General features: G+C 48.5%; 6 protein-coding genes across 6 annotated transcripts; 4 read left to right on the top strand and 2 right to left on the bottom strand.

Annotated features, from left to right (window-relative positions):
* Window positions 1-474: 474 nt before the first annotated feature.
* Window positions 475-1,365, bottom strand: BDQ94DRAFT_139207 (uncharacterized protein). Its single transcript, XM_026765389.1, has 2 exons — window positions 1,087-1,365; window positions 475-823 (listed from the first exon to the last, which is right to left on the bottom strand). The coding sequence occupies exon 1, from the start codon at window positions 1,334-1,336 to the stop codon at window positions 1,169-1,171; it is 168 nt and encodes a 55-aa protein (XP_026628794.1). The 5' UTR covers window positions 1,337-1,365; the 3' UTR covers window positions 475-823; window positions 1,087-1,168.
* Window positions 1,366-4,001: 2,636 nt separating this feature from the next.
* Window positions 4,002-6,290, bottom strand: BDQ94DRAFT_185789 (DUF3176 domain-containing protein; the record flags this gene model as incomplete). The annotated part of the gene is made up of 4 exons (XM_026774975.1): window positions 4,002-4,211; window positions 4,290-5,275; window positions 5,340-6,117; window positions 6,288-6,290. 4 exons carry the CDS (start codon window positions 6,288-6,290, stop codon window positions 4,002-4,004), a joined length of 1,977 nt encoding a protein of 658 aa, XP_026628793.1.
* Window positions 6,291-9,787: 3,497 nt separating this feature from the next.
* Window positions 9,788-10,918, top strand: BDQ94DRAFT_139205 (YdcF family protein). Its single transcript, XM_026765388.1, has one exon. The coding sequence runs from the start codon at window positions 9,902-9,904 to the stop codon at window positions 10,727-10,729; it is 828 nt and encodes a 275-aa protein (XP_026628792.1). The 5' UTR covers window positions 9,788-9,901; the 3' UTR covers window positions 10,730-10,918.
* Window positions 10,919-11,050: 132 nt separating this feature from the next.
* BDQ94DRAFT_139204 (RGase A) lies at window positions 11,051-13,240 on the top strand. Its single transcript, XM_026765387.1, has 4 exons — window positions 11,051-12,243; window positions 12,300-12,338; window positions 12,391-12,592; window positions 12,649-13,240. The coding sequence occupies exons 1-4, from the start codon at window positions 11,617-11,619 to the stop codon at window positions 13,119-13,121; spliced, it is 1,341 nt and encodes a 446-aa protein (XP_026628791.1). The 5' UTR covers window positions 11,051-11,616; the 3' UTR covers window positions 13,122-13,240.
* Window positions 13,241-13,748: 508 nt separating this feature from the next.
* On the top strand, window positions 13,749-16,110 carry BDQ94DRAFT_157952 (putative sugar transporter; the record flags this gene model as incomplete). The annotated part of the gene is made up of 2 exons (XM_026768840.1): window positions 13,749-15,295; window positions 16,047-16,110. The coding sequence occupies 2 exons, from the start codon at window positions 13,749-13,751 to the stop codon at window positions 16,108-16,110; spliced, it is 1,611 nt and encodes a 536-aa protein (XP_026628790.1).
* A 367-nt stretch (window positions 16,111-16,477) lies between these two features.
* BDQ94DRAFT_185783 (transferase family-domain-containing protein) lies at window positions 16,478-17,974 on the top strand (the record flags this gene model as incomplete). The annotated part of the gene is made up of 1 exon (XM_026774974.1): window positions 16,478-17,974. The coding sequence occupies one exon, from the start codon at window positions 16,478-16,480 to the stop codon at window positions 17,882-17,884; it is 1,407 nt and encodes a 468-aa protein (XP_026628789.1). The 3' UTR covers window positions 17,885-17,974.
* Window positions 17,975-19,834: the final 1,860 nt, after the last annotated feature.

Here is a 19,834-nt window from a genome sequence, read left to right as displayed (position 1 = left end):
TGGAGCAATCAGTCAGGCCACCGACTTTCGCCTTTACACTCTTACAAATCCGGCTTAGTGCTCCCTGAACGCGATAGCCCTATGTTCTGGTGTGCAGCTGATATCAACGACCTGGATGCGTGATTGAAATGATGTGCCACCCATTCACCAAGTTAACGATCATAGTCTAGCGTCATAAATATCATAGCTCTTCGGTGCTTATTGAAACATGACCCTGTAGAATGCACAATGGTCGTGGAATTGTTGTAAGATCTCCTAGGCCGGTATTTCTCCTTCGCGTTGTATGGTAGCGGCGCTCCAAAAACTGGCACTGGTACTTGCAGCGCAAAATAAATCGAAATTATCGATGAATCGCTCGGATAGGGCGCTTTGGTGGGCTTTGGTTGGCTTAGATCTCTAGTCAAATCACGTTTGTTAGCTCGTCAGGTTCTTGTGTAAGCAAGCCGAAGCTATGAAAAACCTTCACTTTGTGCTGTCATTTGTAGGTGTAAGGGCATATACACAAGGGTGTTTTCATAGCATACTGGTTCACTTTTTTAGCGATCGCGCGGACTCTTTCGAACAATATTGCTTTGGCAAAGTCTTCCAGGCGACAGGAAGCCGAAACGATTTGCGAATGTGAAGCGAACTAAAGAAGGAGAACAGTGTTAGTAGATTGGGTGATTTTGCCGCTGGTAAACGAAAATTATAGGGATACTGGCAGCCGTCTCCATCTTTGTTAGCAGAAGCTTTCTCTTAATCCACCACTCAGACTAGTGTAACCGTCTTTGTGACATATGAGCCGCAGTAATAGCCTCGAGAATAGTATCATCTAGGAGAGAGTCTGGATTTCAAGAAATTAGCGGAATCGTCTGGAGAGGAAGGGTTAAAGTCTCATATGATAAATGTAAGGTGCGAGTGCAGTTGGTTAGATGGATGAAGAAGTAGGTAAAGAGACGAGGTAGGCTTGTTTCTTAGACAGCCTAGGTGCAGAGGCAGAAAGCGGACAATATTAGGCTTCAGTATACAAGAAAAGGTTATCGACAAGAAGGTAGCGCTCTGGATTCACCTCACTGACTGAAAAGCTTGATGGGGGTAGTGACTTACGGAAGAAACTAGTAGCAATCGGTGGGCCGGGGGACCAACTGGTGTGCAGTGGACTGTATGTAGATTTAGAACGGTCATACTTTCAGTAAAGTAGGAATAAAATATGGGAGACAGAGGGATGAAATATGAATAGCATCAAGAAAAGGTAAGGAACAGTATAGTATGGTAAGAGCCTCATGGGGTGCGGATGCGGGAAGACATGATATAGACCTGGAGGGAAGGACCCGAATAGCTTCACCACCAGCAGCATCCCACCGACACCCACCAAATCACGCCCCCAAGGAAAGCCCAGCCTCCAGAATCAACACTCGGGCAAATGGGCCAGCTAGAATCACCTGATTCAGAAAAGTGAAAAAAGGGAGAGACAGGCAAGTTCTGGAAAATAATGAGTAACCAAACCCAGGGTAACCGAGTGGCTTAAAGGCAGGCTCGTGATTCTGTCCCCTTAGCCGTGTAGACCAGGGACACTCGGGAGCCCTGGGTACGATTCCGGTCATGATCGAGCGGCCCTTGACACTAAGCTCAAGAACGCGCCCTCGTGGACTGGAAATCGTCTGCAAAAACCCACTAAGCGGTTTTCGTAGCCTCCTATGGGTTGGCACCCCATAGTTGAGGTGAGCTTTTTGTTTTTCTAATTAAATAGATATCTCTCCTACTTGGTTGCGCTGCTAGAGATGTTTGGAGAAAAGAGTCCTGGAAATTTTGGGAAGAGAGTATACCAGAGCATGTGTTGATGATTCGAGGGTTGGTGCCTGCTGCAGGCAGAACCTTTGCACTTTCCCGTATGGGGTCGTATTCTACTACATCTCCCGCCTATGTTTAGATGCTTTTAGTTAGTTCTTGACAAAATCGAATATACATTCATTCTGCTGCTTTATTTGATGATTAGTCCTGATACTAGACGTTCCTGTTTCCGCTTCTGTGTACAACTAGAATAACGTCATCAGCAGTCCGCTGTATCAGGCAGTGCCTAATTAGCGGCTCTTGGAATAGATTATCAAAGATAGATAAATTTATATATGCAAGGTATGTCGGTTAGGCATATTTGAATACATCTGAATAAAACAGCAACAGTTAACATTGTGAACTGCAGTATATAGATTCTATAGTAGATGTAGAATTCGATGTCCCAGGGCCATCCCAACCGCCCAACCGAGGTCTGGTTCTCTATTAAGGTATGCAAAGGTTGCAGCCTGTCAACTCTCTTCCAAATATTAACCCATAGTTTAACCGCAACGTACAACCCGGAGCCCCCTTCCTCCCATGTCTGATGAACCAGGCCCGTCCATGTCACCCTACTAGGGACTATGTCACTGAGGACCCTGTAGGTGTTAGCTATACATACAAGCAAGGATTCATGACTCGGAACACTCACTGTATATTAGGTGCTCAAACTATTGTCCCAGTTCCGTCCCAGGACTAAACAAAGCTTGTATGATTTTCACATGCCATGCCGCTTCAGTAGAAGTGCTAGTGACAGCTGTTATATCAAAAGTAAAAAGAAGACTAGTACAGCAGAAATTGACCTCGGACTTATCTGCAGTAATGAAACGATGTTTGGGGTTACTGCCACTTACTAATACACTGTATCTTCCGTTCGGAGCCCTTACACTCGACGACGGCCTTTATATCTTGCATGTGCTGATTCCCAAGCTGCCCGTCTGTTATTATAGCAAAGCCCTTCGTAAGCTCCCAATCGTATCTCATCGGTCTCTTGAAAGTTCCCCACCAGCAGTTTGTTCCGGGAATCGTGGAGGTCAGAGCATTGAGAAGCTCAACAAAAGCGGGGTTCACTGTGTCTTCGTCGGTTCACATTTTCTTTTTATAATCCTGAAGCCATCCCTTGTGGATCTCTGACCGCAATATCAATACTGATCCGCATGATCTCAATTCTGGATTATTCCAGTCGTCATTCCTCAACCTTTCAATATATAACTGATATGTTGGCCTTTCAACGAAAAGATTTTGTGCCTGAGTGATAAGAGTCGTAGAAATAGCAGAACGTAAAGAACTTAGATTCTCTGGCTCCTTGCAGTCGAGTAGCAGGACACTCTAACTATAAAGGGAACTGCTCTTTGTTTACTTTGGATCCCGAGTGCAGATAAGGCCGGGTGAATAATGTTTTGATGACATTGTATGCATTAGTCGCTGCTGTCCACTCCGCTCTGGTTTGGGGTATGCGAAATGCATGGTATTGACAACCAGAGAAAAACAATAATTTGAAGGCAGGCTGACTGTTTAATGGAAGAATATTGCCAAGCGATTGACTGTGGAAAAGAATGGAAAGGGCATGAAAAATAGATTGTTCCGTAATAGATTGTTTTTGCTACACAGTAAACGCAGACACTGCATAAGGAAAAAAGCATGGGGGAGAGTGCGGTGAAGGACATGACCGTACTCACCTCCGGGTCTCCAAAGGACGGACGGCTCAGAGAAAGGCGAAGGATTAAATCAATTGGCGCGCTTTTCATGATGAGTTTTCCTGGACCATACATGTAGGAAAGATCTTTGCGTGTTGAGAAAAAAACACAAGCGAGAAGAAGTACAGGAAGTACTCTTCATTTTTGACTAGTTATATAAAATCAAGAGAATTGAATAAAAATAATAGAAAAAGTATATTTGTAATCTAGAGAGCTGGCTCTATTCTATATAGTATAATCATATAGATTGAGTATGGTTAGGATAGTTACCATTACCATGATTATCCCTAATAGAAGGAGATGGGAAAAGAACAAGCGGCTTGGTTGAATACGTAGGATCACAAGGAAAAAAAGGGTCAACCTCAAGATATAGATGGATTGATGTCCTAAAGCTCAGATGCGCGTAGTACTTGACAATTGAACAAGTCAGACTATTAAGATCCTGAATGTCGGGGCTTCTCGTAGTGGTGTTAGAATATACCTGTAAAGTTCACTCTATCTTTCATCATTATCATCAAGTCTGTCGCTCTCTGTCCACTGACCAAGAAACACTCGACCCTCGTCCTCATAGAGTCTAGCCATGCAAAGCTCCCTTCCCGGTCCCGCCAGTCTGCCGTCGGGTCGCAACAGCCCTTCCTCGCTCTTATACAAAAACAGCAAGGGCAGTGTATCATTCCTCCAAGCAGGCGCTCGCGCGCGCTGGGTCTTCCAGAGTGTGCCACCCACGAGCGTCGCCCCTGCGACCCAAACGACCAACGGCAGAACTACCCACTGTCAATGCACGGCGATATAAACCGCGGGCACCATCGCGTTGCCCACGGCCCAGCCCGAGGTCGACCGGGGGCCAGCGATGTACGCCGAGTCGCGTAGGGTCTTGGTCATCGCCGCGGCCACATTGCCCATAGCACGGGGGAGTCGGTCGGCGAGGAGATCGCTGCACCCGGTGATATTGCCCCACCCCAGCGCCTCGAGGGCATCGGACGCAGCATAGTTAATAGATGCAGGGGTAAACACTGTGTGTAGGATGCCGCGGCTCGACTGGCCGGATAAGATGGCTTGAAAAAATATCTCAATTGCTTTGCCGGCGACAAAACCGAGCACATAGGACTGGGCGCTGTTGTTCTGCGGGCTGCTTTGATTCACAGGGACGCCGTAGTCGGCCACCCAAGAGTCCGGAGGCGTAAGCGTATTTCCATCAGTGACGTTGGCATCGTCGCCAGTGACAAAGTTGCTCTGCGTCCAGATGGCAAGTGTCTCCTCACTGTAGGCGTTTTGATGGACGGCTGGGCGGAAGCTGCGCACGATAGGATCCAGAAGACATTCTGTCGCCTCCCACAGAGTCCCATTCGGGAAGATTCCGCCCTCGAAGAGGCTAACATTCGCGTGCTGTGGAGCTATATGCTGGATCACGATCAGGCTGGCATTTGTATACACCTCCGCGTCGGTGGGCGCCACTTCGGCAACCGAGAATGGGGTCATCAAGGGGAAATCTGGGAGATACCAGGCGGAGGTGCTGGATTTGGGAAGGGTAAAAGTGCAGTTTGTCTGACCGGCGTAGGATGAGTTAGCGGGAAAATTCGTGCAGTTGGGTATCAGAGCGCTGGTGACGTTGGTGCAAAGAGTCCGGAATTCCAGGGACGCCACGGGTTCATCCCAGGTACAGTTACTGGACGTGCAGACAAACTTTGGGATCTCCCAAGGTCGGCTTTGATCGTTATTGAAAAGCGAATTGTAAACATTTCCCTTCAGTGCAGGGTCAACCTCAGGGACTTATGGGTTCGCTTCCTGTTAGTCTTGACTGCGTGTCTGGACTGGGGTTTGGCGTAAACATACAACTAGGCGCCATATCGGACCCGATAGTATTGTATAACGAGACAGTTCCGATCCGTGCCGTCCCTGATGGATCTGCTACCATTTTAACGTAGTTGTGTATGAGGTTCTGCGAGAATGGGTCAAATGCCAAGGCTAAAATCATAACAACAGCACCTAACCCTGCGAAATGTTGGGCACGTTGGTGCCAAACTAGTCTTAAACTCCCCCAAGCTCCCCGACTGGCCGAATCGAACAATCGCAGGTGAAGTAGTGGTCTCTTTTGTTGACTAAACCACACCCACTTCAATTGTCCCAATGACTCACCCAGGGAGAATATAAGACTCGCTTTGGAGAGAGTACTGAGGGTAGAGATGACCGCGTTCAACGAGATATGCGGCCAGCTCGGTTGGGGGTGGTGATCGTAAACACTCAGGAGGGCCAGCATCGTAGCAAGTAGACCGGCTGAGACGACGACCCCAGCCAATTCAAGGGTAAACCGGTCTGAAGCATCTTTTGGCTCTGGTGCGCTGACATTGGACTCCGGAGGTTTGTCCTCAGCTGAGCCTCGCATGATCGCCGTATCCGAAGTTGATCCAGAGCACGATGCTTCATCCCTGCTGGAAGAGTTTGAAGACTGTGAAATATTGCCTGGCCTCGTCTCTTCGTGGTCGTCGAGCTCTCCGGTCTCCTCCCTGATTACGGCAGATGAGGACATCGCCTGTTCAGTCTCGTGTGGCTCAAGCTCATTGTGTAGCGGCTCATAGGCTGGCAATCGCCACCCATCAAGCCCGCTTGGCGCCTTCGTTGAGTATCAGTACAGAAGGAAGATGATGGGAGTTGAATAGGTTGGGAGTTTAAAGAAGGTTATCGCGGGGGTTCAAGAGAGGAAGACAAACGAGGCTGACGGTGGGAAAGCAGCTGGCGTATGCACACTTCTGCACATATAAGCACTAAGATCCCTGTCCACACCATGCCGCCCAGGCGCCGTCTTCTCAGTTTGCTATTTCTACCTAATGAGGCTGAAACTTACGTGCACAGCCCACACACAGATAATTCCTAAGTAAGCTATTCAAGGGAGATTGCTTGTAACTACCGGACCAGACTGCTCGATTCAAGCGCACGGCTCGCACCGCAGAAACCCCGTTCTCTAAGGAAGTCATTTGGTTGACACTGTCAGTTTTGAGTTTGCATAGTCAGCCTCGAGTATGTCGACAATCACCCTCGACGAAGACAGCAATGCATATCGTCTCGACTTGGTTTCTTTTCGATCGTAAAGTAATACGTGTAGCAATCTCTATCCCTATCAAAACCTGCGATCTGCCTGGAATTCAGGTGAGAGCAATAGTTGGGTAGGAAAAAAAGGCAGAGCCTTCATTATTGGATGAAGTGGGCGATCAGCGCAGTTATCCAAATTTGCAGGACTGGCAAGTACGTCCTAAGACAGTGTATATATCCCAGTAAAGATAAAGCTCTCAGCTTAATCGCTTTGATATGGAGTATATGTCACTATAGGAATGAGTGCCGACTCTAATGTTGGCTGCTCTTGAGCAGGATGTTTAGAAGGGATGGACTTGCTCGAAGACTCGGTGGCCAGGCTGCGATCTACAAGAGACATCTACCATAAACAAATCTATTTTGAGTAGAATGTGCCCGGACACGAATGCCAATGGTTGTCTATCAGTAGAGATCTTGTTAACTCATACTCTTTCTTCATGCTAAGTTTTGGAAGATTCTGGGTTAGCGGAAAGTAGTAATAAAGTTGCAGTTTGTTAATAGTAAAACCTTTGGCATTTTATTGTGCTTCAAATGCGAAACCCAATCAATCGAATGTTGCGTTTCCCTCCGTGGACGGCAGCATTGGGATTGTGGAACCTTTTGATGTCGCAACTAAGCGACCACTGTTGTGAAATTCTCGGTTCGCGGTCAGCCGCATATAAACTTGCAGCCTCGTTCGCTGTCAATGCGGTTAATACGGCCATACCTACATCAAAGCCCGATGTTATTTACCGTTAGACCTTTTCTCTAAGGCAGTCTCGCAATCAAATGGATCAAAATAATTTTTATTTTTCTAATATTAATTAATTGTCTGCTGGATTAGTACTGAAATATCTCTAAGAATTTTTACTTAGTTATTATGATGCTTAGATATGATACTTTCTATTATTTTGCTGTGAATAGCTGTCACTTTACTGTCTTGATAATAACAGGTATTTTTATTGGCGCATTCTGTGGCCTGGCTTCTTTTTTATTAATCTTATCTGGCAGAGAAGAAAAGAATTCAGCTAGTAGTTCTTCTGCTTGTTCTTTATGTTTAATGATAATAGTTCCCCATGCTCTAATGAGCGGCGGTATCTTCCCGAATATTGCATCCTTTCTAGGTTTCAGATACTTGGCGGCCTTTTATATATTATTATTATCTACAAGGGATTCCTTCTATTACTCTTTCTTATATTACCGAATAGGATCATGATATGACTTCACCACACTTTCCGCTGTCTCTCCCAAGTATGCTATGTTGGGACACATATTTCTCAGTTGCCTGGCTAGCCAAATGCGCTTCATTATTCTTGGTCTAGCAGTTAGTGCTTTGACAGACAACCTCTCAATTAGATAAAGAGTTAACCATAAAATACTATAGATTTATATAGGAAAAGATACGGATATTCTTTTTTGCCTTCACTATCATTCTCCATAAGTCCTCACTTCTCTATCTCTGAATTCACCTTGCGTTGATTGGCGCGGCCTCGCGTAGCAAAATCTAATATACTGAATTCAAAGAAGAGTATGGAGCCTTCTCGAGCTTTTTTTGTATCAATGAGATGAAGAGCGAGGTGAGGATAGGCTTGTCCATCAACTGGTCTTGGTTCTGGCTCTAAAGCTCTAGGAACATACCACCAATCACGTCCCTTGCCGTAAGGACATGCGAGATCCTCTTCCAAAGGAAAGGTACTATCGGGGGTTTATAATATAAAATGCTAGCAGAGAAGGTATATCTGCCATGTAGTAAGATTGTTTCCAAGGAAATTACCCAACAAACTCAAGCAGTCGATGAAGCATTGCCTTACGAGTCGCATGGACATGGATAAGGCTAGATATCTGACTACAACGGGTCTTGGGAGACACTTTGCCGATAAACTGATCAATGTTCGCAAAGAGACGTTTCGTAGGATAGGACTTCTGTAACTGACTTGACTCCATGGGACGGAGAAGAATGGGACGGAAAAGGACTGGTGGGAAGATTGTAGAATTATAAGGCTTGGGATCATTCAAGTGCTCAAAGTCAAACCGAACCACATGTTCAACAGACTTAAGATTGTGAATATCCATATGACCATCGACAGGCACACACTTCCCATACTCCGTGTCTCTGCCAAACAGATTGTCGAGACCCCGGCGGACCCTCGAGGCAGTTGACAGCATCGACAATGATCTTTGAGGCATTGCGTATGTCTTGTGTTGGTGCGCACTTTATCTGGCCTAGGTATCCTAGAGCATTTAAATCCCTAGATCATGCATTTTTGAGGGGCAATTTAATGTTTTCTTGCCTGTACGATGTGCCTGTGAGCGATGATATCACGTGAACAGTTTTTTGTATAAGACAATGATGGGAGTATCTCGAGGTGGGCACCACGATGCGTCTCATTTAAGAATCAGCATCGAGAATTTGCCATCCATGCTGTTTCATTCATGAAATGACTATAGTGTTAGTTCCATTAGTGAAGTGAAGAGTTTGTTCAGCACCTCCCGCTTGACAGAGGCAGTAGTAGGCATGGATTTGTAGTAGCAGACAGTATTCCCTGTGTGAAGATAAACAGCAGTAAGTAGTGGAGAGAACCTCTCCATGCTAGAGCGATCTAAGGTAATCCTCGTAGTTGAGCGAACACATAGATTATACCAAGAAAAACCCTTCATTGGAAAGACAATAAAAAGGAAAGGAATACCCCTGGTGGTTTCCTGTTTATGGGTTCCAGATGCTGTCATCTGAGTCACTTCCCCACTAGCTCAAGGGCAGTACCCACCCCGGTCTTCACCCTCAGGGAAAAGAAAATATGGAACAATTAAAGAAAAGAAGATTAAATCAGAACTATGATCAATGACTTCAGCCAAACGACAGGAAGCTATCAGACCGGTCATCTCAACAAGATTCATACATTGTTTTCAAGATACAGGAAGTGAAAAGTATTAAGGAGAGGCTAATGAGCAGACAGAAGTTTAGGTAAATTGTCTTTCTAAACTGGGTGATTTCTCCGCCTATAAATGTATTGCTACAAACCCAATTTATGAAATCTATCACATACTCAACAGGTCAATCGTTACTGAAATCAATATAACCAGCGAACATGGGCGACAAGACAAGATACAAGATGAATCGGGGACTCGGGACAATGATACCCCGCAAGAACATGGACCAATCATGGTTCCAGGAAGAGCAGACGATCTTTACTCCGTAATTAACTAATCCCCAATTCCTTTCATCTGCCTCAAACGCACGATATGCAATCTAAGCAACTAGTTTGGACAAAAGTCAACAATAATCAGCTAGCTAGTTGTCTAGTCGGTCAGTCAATCCAACAGCAGCAAAAATGTCACGGTCATCCATCAACCCGGACGACATCAATCTGCTAGCGCAATTCCTGGCCCACGAACAAATCCCAGCATCATCCCACCCCCCGATCAACACCGACTGCATCGTGATATGCGTTTCGGCAGTGCTTTATCCCGCAACGACCGTTTTCAAACACCTAGAGCGCAATCCCCAACTAACTAAAACACTGGTGCTATGCGGTGGAATCGGCCATTCCACGCCTTATCTCTACGAGGCCGTATCCAAGCACCCAGACTACGCACACCTCATCCCAGAAATCACAGGCAAGCCAGAATCTCACGTCCTGCATACTATCTTCACCCGGTGCTTTGATGCCACCTTCATCCAGAAATCCGGCTGCACGGTTCTACTAGAAGATAAGTCCACGAATTGCGGCCAGAATGCCACAGAAACACGGGCATTATTAGCAAGGAATGGTATTCCGGAACCTAAATCTATGATTGTTGTTCAGGATCCTACCATGGCTCGGCGGACGGTTGCCTCATTTGAAAAGGCGTATGCGCCGAGGCCCCCAAACTTGCTCAGCTGGCCGATTATAGTGCCCCGAGTTAAGATGGAGGGGGGTGAGTTGGTGTATGATTATGATGATGTTGATGAGAGTATGCCAGGGGTGACCGGGGGTTTGTGGAGTATGTCACGCTTCTTGGGTCTGGTTCTGGGTGAGATCCCACGGTTGAGGGATGATGAGCATGGGTATGGGCCCATGGGTAAGGAGTTTATTGGTCATGTTGATATTCCTGAGGAGGTTGAGTGCGCGTTTTCTAGAGTCCAAGGGGGGTTAGGAGAGAATTTGGTGAAGAGATAGTTAGATCTTTTCCAGGTCGTGTTGTGGCTGTGGTTTTACTATGGGGAATCTCGCGATCGGAACTGCCGAGATATCCACTAGAGACCCATATTCATGATACCGTGCCGTGTGTATCTAACATGTACTGACATAGAATTTGTATTGATTGTAGGCGGTTAGCTGCGTATCAGTCTGTATATAACGGTACCATTAAAGTAATGTATGATACCATACGTAAGCAGACACGGCATCTCCCATCCGATACACTTTCTTGTCTCTGTTACATCTTCCACCGAACACAAGCTTCAATGTCTGCAGGTACGTAAGCTTGAATGCGAATTTCGTGGCCCCTTATCGACTGATGAGTGCACGTTCCAGCAATCATGAGACTCGCCAACGGTAGACCCTGACTCGTGGATTGCCAAGCGGCCCTGTCGAACCGCTAAAGGGACTTAGTTCTTGACTCTTCGTCAGCTCAGACATGATCATCGCTGCAATATCCCCTTCGAAATAGCCGAGCTCTCGTCAGCGTCGTCTCAAAGCCGGCGGGGTTCCTGCTCCTGACTCGATTTCTCCGTGAATAAGGAATTGCTCTGGAGGGCCTGAGCCAAAGCTTGACCTCTGATTCACGAGAAGAGAATGATCGGCATCGGCCCAGGAACGGGAAACCACCGGGACGAAACAATGACTCCAGAATTAATATCGAAGAAAGCTGCCGTCTCTCATCGTCGTGTTAATCCTTGCAGCCACCTCATATGAGCTGGGGTTATAGGGGCGGCCATGGATTCTCCGGTGGGAGGAGCTGCCCACGAGGTATTTGGCATACTCGATGTCTATATAAGGCCGGCGACAATAGTTGCGTTCCGTTGAGACCAAGCAGAGAGACACTTGCAAAGTAGCTTCTCACCATGCCTGCTCTTCCCATCCTCGCCCTTGCCCTCGCCCCGTTGCTGGTCAACGGCCAGCTCTCCGGTAGCGTCGGTCCGCTCACTTCGGCACACTCCAAGGCTGCGACCAAGACGTGTAACGTGCTGGACTATGGTGCTGTGGCGGACAACTCCACCGACATTGGGTCCGCCCTCTCAGAAGCCTGGGATGCGTGCTCGGATGGAGGTCTGATCTATATTCCTCCTGGTGATTATGCGATGGATACCTGGGTGTCTCTGTCGGGAGGCAAGGCGACCGCCATCATATTAGACGGCACTATCTACCGCACTGGCACCGACGGAGGTAATATGATTCTAGTGGAGAATTCTTCCGACTTTGAGTTGTACAGCAACTCGTCCTCTGGTGCCGTCCAGGGATTTGGATATGTGTACCATCGGGAGGGTGATCTTGATGGGCCACGGATTTTGCGACTCCAGGACGTGAGCAATTTCGCGGTTCATGATATTATACTGGTGGACGCGCCGGCTTTCCACTTCGTCATGGACGACTGCTCCGACGGAGAGGTGTACAACATGGCCATTCGCGGTGGTAACTCCGGCGGCTTGGATGGGATTGATGTGTGGGGTAGCAACATCTGGGTCCACGATGTATGTCCCACGTTATGTCACAATAAAAAGCGCTCAGTGCTGACCCGTGTATCCAGGTCGAGGTGACCAACAAGGATGAATGTGTCACGGTCAAGGTAAGGGCCATCTGGTATGATCATCCCTAGCTCGTGTACTGACAATCCGCAGAGCCCTGCCAACAACATCCTTGTGGAAAGTATCTACTGCAACTGGAGTGGAGGTTGTGCGATGGGATCTCTCGGCGCGGACACCGATATCACTGATATTCTGTACCGCAACGTTTACACCTGGAGTTCCAACCAGATGTACATGATCAAGAGCAACGGCGGCAGTGGGACAGTCAATAACACCCTTCTGGAGAACTTCATTGGTATGTTTGACCCACTCGAACGAGGTATATACAGCCTCTGACTAATGTGGTTGCAGGACACGGCAACGCTTATTCTCTGGACGTTGACAGCTACTGGAGCAGCATGACAGCCGTGGATGGCGACGGTGTGCAACTGAGCAACATCACGTTCAAGAACTGGAAGGGAACGGAGGCGGATGGCGCCGAACGCGGGCCCATCAAGGTGGTATGCTCAGACACGGCCCCTTGCACCGACATCACCATCGAGGATTTTGCCATGTGGACCGAAAGCGGCGATGAGCAGACCTACACCTGCGAGTCGGCGTATGGCGATGGATTTTGCCTTGAAGACAGCGATTCCACCACCTCGTACACGACCACCCAGACTGTCACCACGGCGCCCTCAGGATATTCGGCAACCACAATGGCAGCAGATCTCACCACGGACTTTGGCACGACCGCGTCCATTCCCATCCCTACCATCCCGACTTCCTTCTATCCCGGCTTGACGGCGATCAGTCCGTTGGCATCGGCTGCCACCACGGCTTGAAATCGAGTATGATTCAGTCCGTGCCCATGTTTGACAAAGTATCCAAATAGGTACTGGACTGGTTCGTACCTTTTGTAGATAGTCAATTAGTAAGTAAATGAATAATTAGTAACATTTAACTGGCGGTGTATACCTTTTCAGATGTTTTCATTTCTTTTGCTTCAAGATCTGCATCCCAGACACTGGAAGAATGCGCAAGTTATGCATATAAATGTGTGATTGGCTGGTGATGAAAAGAAATGAGACCATCGGCCCTGCAGATCCCGCCATCTTATTAAGGTTTCTTCCGTGAGTTTTTCATTGATGCTCATCTCATCCTCGTGTCTTGTGTAATCATCCATCATTAATCACCGAACATCCTCCTCCGCATCCGGATGTCTTGGTCGCTCTTCTCCCTCCCCATTTCCCCATTCACTCCCCCTTAACTTTCTTTCACTCTCACGAAATGACATCTGTTTGGCAGCCTCAGTGAACGAGATTGTGCTCCCGATCGCAGGTTGAGATGCGACCAGAAAATTGCCGCCGATAAGCTTCGCAATCTTTCTGTCTCAACCCCGCAATTCCAAACCGACCGAACCAACACTGAGGAATTTATTCTTTAAGCTGTCATCCTCCATCACCGTGATCATGACGGGCGCATCCAAACCAGATGAGTCAGAGCCGGTATTATCGACGCTGGAAGGGGCATCGAACCCGCCGACGCCCAATGCTGCTGCTGCTGCCTATCGCTACAAGGCCGATCTGCTCAACCGCGCCATCCAAGACATCGGGATGGGCAGGTATCAGTGGCAGCTGTTCGGCGTTATTGGATTCGGCTGGGCCAGCGACAACCTATGGCCCATCGTCACCTCCCTCATTCTCGTCCCGGTGTCGTATGAATTCCACGTCGCCCAGCCGCCGTTATTGTCCCTGGCCCAAAACATCGGGCTGCTGGCCGGCTCGCTCTTCTGGGGCTTCACCTGCGATCTGTTCGGTCGGCGATGGGCTTTCAACCTGACCATTGCCATCACCGCCATTTTCGGCCTGGTCGCTGCTGGCTCACCGTCTTTCGCAGCCGTGGGCGTCTTCGCCGCATTATGGTCCTTCGGGGTTGGCGGCAACCTGCCCGTCGACTCGGCCATCTTCCTCGAGTTTCTCCCCGGATCGCACCAGTACCTGCTCACGGTGCTGTCGATCAACTGGGCGCTCGCGCAGCTCCTCGCCAACCTGGTCGCATGGCCTCTGATCGGAGAAATGACCTGCGCCTCCGCCGACCACTGCAGCAAGGCCTCCAACATGGGATGGCGGTATTTCCTCATCGTGATGGGTGGCCTCGCTCTCTTCATGTGCCTAGCCCGATGTCTATTTTTCACTCTTTACGAGTCCCCCAAGTATCTCATGGGCAAAGGCCGTCACGAAGAATCCGTCGCCGTAGTGCATGAAGTCGCGCGACGCAACGGCACCAGCTCCTCTCTATCCATAGACGACCTCCAAGACGACGGGCCCATCTCCAGCAGCACCGAAACAACAACCACTCCCACCCGCACATCACCCAACAACGAAGCCCTCAGCGCCCTCGACCATCTCCGCATGCGCCTCGAACCACTATCCGCCCCCTACGTGCGCGCTTTATTCCGTACCCCCCGCCGCGCCTGGTCCACGACCCTCATGATCCTCATCTGGGCCCTCGTCGGCCTTGGATTCCCCCTGTACAACAACTTCCTCCCCTACCTGCAGCAAATGCGCGGGATTCAATTCGGTGACGGTTCCACGTACATCACGTACCGCAACTCGCTCATCATCGCCGCAGTCGGCGTGCCCGGCAGCTTGGTCGGCGGAGTGATGGTCGAGATGCCTCGGTTAGGACGCAAGGGCACGCTCTGCCTCGCCACACTCTCCACGGGCGCATTCTTGCTCGCGTCCACGACGGCGAATACCTCCGGTGGTCTACTAGGGTGGAACTGCGCCTACAGTTTCACTAGTAGTTTGCTGTATGCAGTGCTGTATGCATACACGCCGGAGATCTTTGAGACGCAGTACCGCGGCACCGGGAATGCGTTGGTCGCGGGTGCGAACCGGATTGGGGGCATCCTGGCGCCGATTATTGCTTTGGTGTCGAATATGGAGACGGCGGTGCCGGTGTATATTAGTGGGGGAATGTTTGTGGTGGCGGGGTTGTTGGTCGTGCTGGTGCCGTATGAGACGAGGGGGAGGATGAGTTTATAGTTGTTGTTGTGTATGCAGTTGGGGGTACAGAGTGTAAGTACTAGGATTAATTGGTAGGGGTTGTACGCTGTGCTTGTATAACCTGGCAGGGTATATTATAAGAGTACATAAGGGGGACGGGACGGGATTGATGTGGTGGTCACTACATTAAATGATGATGACATGCTGGATATGATATGATATGATAGACATTAATCTCTAACAGGCATGAGACGGTGGCCGATGGTGTAGTACTGCTATCGATACAACAGACATCGTAAGAATAATCAATACCATAGGACACTCCGTATTCTTTCACTGCATAATACTAGTACTCCCACCTACACCCCTGCTTGTTAGCTCCTCTTCATAAATATCAATAGTTAGTAAGTACTACACGCAATGAAATACCCCCATTCCCATTCCGACTCATCTCCTTCCCAACATAGGCAGTACAGAAGATTGGCAGCCGAAACAGAAACATAAAAAGCAAACCTAGGGACAGATAGATGCATTACATGGACAGCATGCACGCATGCACATGCATATGCAATGAAATGATAATCAGAGTTTGGAGGTAAGGCAAGAAAGTACATTACGGTTAAGACAATGTTGCTTATGCTTGTTTCTGTGCACACACATGCGCGTCTGTCTACTAGGATAACTACTAGCTATGCAAGGTAACTAATTAGGCGGAGATATGTTCCATAGAATACCTACGCACTAGTTACTAATTACTAGAATGCACGTGGATGTCGATGGCCTGGCGACGATGACCTTAAAGAAGATATGGCAGTCATCATGAAGGACTGAGGGGACAGGAGAGCACGGAAATAATGCTAGAAGAGCGAACTAAGCTAGTACCAGTACTTATTGTTGTCAGTGGATATAGTAAATCAGGCCTAGTTCTCAATAGTAGTAGAGTGTGTCACGAGACATGTTTCTGCATAAAATGTGCCACTTCAAGTCACGATCCATCGGATAGAGTATCCTAGAAAGGACATATCAAGTCCGTCGAGATACTCCGTGTACCCGGTCAACGTGCCACCCGAGGATTCTGTTCAAATAGCAAGAGGTCTCCTTACGGCAAACTATATAAATGGACGTAGCCTCGCTAAATAACATTGTAATTGGCGCCACGCTTCAATCCAATCCCTAGGAAAGTCATCGCAATGACACGCTACCGCACACCAAAGTATAAAGGCCCTAGCAGATATGAAGACCTCAGTCGATACGAGGATGTCCTAGGCCAACTGCCCATGCTGCAGGTCTACACCCACATCTTACTCCTTTTCACTATACCCGAAGGCATAACCCGTGATGACGTCGTATCTGACCTGATATCGGCCGTCGCCATGATCCGCGAGAAGGTGCCCTGGATGGCTGGAAAAGTGATCAATATTGATAAGAGTCCTGGTAATTCAGGGAGATATATCGTTGTGCCTTGCCCGGCCCCCAACAGGCTCGTTGAAGTCAAGGACATCTCGCATGTGCTTCCTTCGTATCAAGAAATCCAGCGATTGAAGGCTCCGAACTACTTACTGGACTCCCATCTGCTGGCGCCCACTACGGCGTTCCCTCAGCGGTTCGAAGACTCCGAGGAGGATCCCTCCCGTGTGATCCGCCTTCAGGCGAACTTTGTCGACGGGGGTGTGCTTATTGATTTTGCAACCCAACACAATATGACGGACGGCGGGGGTGTATTTGGCTTTGCCCGGCTCGTTGCTCAAGCTATGCGTGGGGAACAGTTCTCCGACGATCTGCTGGAGAAGATAAATTGTGATAGACGCAATATTATCCCCCTTCTGCGTCCGGAGGAGCCGATGCTAGACCATAGTCATTACCTGCGCCCTCCCGGTGGAGATGTGCAGCTTGTGGGTTGCCCAGAATTAGCCCAGTGGCATGTTGTACGCCTGGCTGCAGCCAAGGTGACTGATCTCAAGACATGGGCCACTCCGCCGCCAGAAGACTCAGATTCAGACGTGCCATTCATCACAGCCGACGACGCTATAAGTGCGTTTTTCTGGAAGAAGCTCACAATGGTGCGGAACCAGCGAAGTAATACGCCTGAAGACCGATCACGGTTCTCGCGCGCTATGGATGGCCGCAAATTGCTGGGTATATCAGCGGAGTACATGGGCGATCTTGTCCACAATGTGGCAGCTTGGCTATCCTTTCGTGAACTGGTCGAACTGCCACTCTACGTGATAGCATGCCACCTTCGCCGGGAGTTGAACCATGCAAACACAGCGTATCATGTGCGAAGCTTCGCAACGTTCATCGCACAGCAACCGGACAAATCAACAATCACCTATGCCGGGGCCTTCAATCCTGATACAGATGTAGGAATGTCCTCGCTCTCGCGGGCAGATGTTATGCATCATAAGTTTGGAATACTCGGCCGCCCCGACTTCGTACGACGGCCTAACTTCTCGGAAAACGTAATACCCAGCCTGCTATATATCTTTCCAATGCGACAGGAGGGAGACTTGGAGATGCTTATTTGTTTGACTGATGCTGACATGGAGGCATTGAAACATGATCCGGAGTGGAATCATGTGGTAGAGTATATTGGATGAGCTGATGGAATCCCTATTGTAACTCAACGATTGAGATCAGAATATCGAGACCTCTTTGGTCTAGGTTGTTCGGCACCAATGAAAAGGAAGCACGAAAGAACCTCTGTAATAGTATTCATAGGGTCCTGTCCCTTACATAGGTCCAAGCAGCATCGATAAAATCCACTCCGCATGGTGTAGTTGCGGGTCTCGTGTTGAGCTGTCGAGCGAGATGGTAAGAGGAGATACTATAAAAGATATATACTAACTATATTGCCTGCGTATCGGTTAGCTGCTGGGATATTTAAGGTTGCCGGATTGTGATGGTCCAATCCACCGAGTTTCTCAGTCGGCAAACTGAGTAACCGCTTCAATTCGGCTAGGGCAATAGACTATCAGTTCGTCTTCCTGTGGTCGGGCTGAACCGCGAGGCACAAGGGGCAGTGAGGAATAATGACTTTAGATTGGTCGCACTGTTAGCTTGAGGTGGGCATGATCCCGCGAAACTTGAAAAGGAACAAGCTCGCCCGCCTGTCACTCCCCACCACTCACATTCACGAACTGGATGGGCTGCTAACCAATAGAAATGACTATAAAGTTGGTAAAGAAATAGCAGAATCGCCTGGTTGACGGGTCAGATGCGTACCGTTGGGCGTGCTAGCGGAAGGTTGCGCACCAAGTGGTCGATGACAATAGGTTGATCAAACTGAGGGCCGCATGATGACTGGCTGGAAGCGAAGAGCAACAAATGCGAGATAGGGCTGTCCAAACTTACAAGTCTTGCTCTGCAGCCGGTGGAAGCAATAACCTGTTTGTACCACGGCGACCCACCAAAGAACGCAGTGAAGAGACTCGAGCCGAATGACCAAAGCAAGTCTGCTTCTCGGAAGGTTTAGGTTGAGCCTGTAAGCAACCCTTTCCGGAAGTTGATCCGCAACTACCTTTATGGTTTCAGTCAAACATGTCCAGGAGCTAACGAGTGTAGGATCGCGCCCACGTACCAACCCAAGATGTAGCAACGAACCCACTATAAATCCACCAGATATAGTAACAGTGACGACCCATGGAAAGGTAGAGTCTCATTTCATGTGAGCAAGCTTCTTTCTCACTGGATGTCTCTGCCTGTTCGGAATATCCAGGCGTACCAAATCAATCATACAGTTGATGAACACCCGTGGCAATTCCTTAGGATGTCCGAGATAAGTCCTACTAAGTTGGCTGTCGCGGGTACCGAATGAACAAGATCGAGGCATCTGGCGTCAGTGGCGCTGTTGCATATCCGAAACAGCAAAGAAGACTCATAAACCTTGTTAGAACGTGCAGATGCCAGGTTCCAGCCAGATACTCAGTGTTCGGTTCCAAACGTATTAGGAAGGTACCCCAGATGCCTGAACCGCTATGATTAGCATGATTGAAGCTTGCCCTGAAGCTTAAGCCTACGAAACCGGATTCGGAAAACTTTAAGTTCCAGACAGATCACATGGCAAGTAGGATATGACAATGGTGTTTGGTTGAAAGCGCACAATGGTCATGTTATGGTGGGATTCAGTCCCGGCTACTGCATGGCATATTGGTTGATATTGTCGGTCCGCGCACGCTCAGATCCCTCAATCATATATGGACCATGGCCGAGTCTCCTAAGGAATTGATGGTCACACTGACGTGCTTGTCATTCATGTGGGCATTCTAGAATATCGAATTCAGATGGCCCACTGCATTCATTGTCATGGTCACAAAAGCCATTGGCTTTTATCCCTCAAATGACGCATTACCTTTGTCATTCTATTGTACTGCAGTTTGGTTAGCATGTCCAACTAGGGTACGTGGCACTTGCAACATGAGTGCGCAGTCATCGCACACGAAGCTAATACACTCGCGGGACGGAAATGATCGTCAATACCCCAGTATATAAGGCCGGAGGGTGTTAGTAAATGGTCATTTGGAGGAGCACCTTCAAAGTCAGTACACAAC

The sequence above is a fragment of the Aspergillus welwitschiae genome, assembly GCF_003344945.1.
Source record: "Aspergillus welwitschiae strain CBS 139.54b unplaced genomic scaffold BDQ94scaffold_8, whole genome shotgun sequence".
Classification (NCBI taxonomy): domain Eukaryota; kingdom Fungi; phylum Ascomycota; class Eurotiomycetes; order Eurotiales; family Aspergillaceae; genus Aspergillus; species Aspergillus welwitschiae.
The sequence above is the reverse complement of the archived record's forward strand: the minus strand, read 5'-3'. Positions and strand labels throughout refer to the sequence as shown.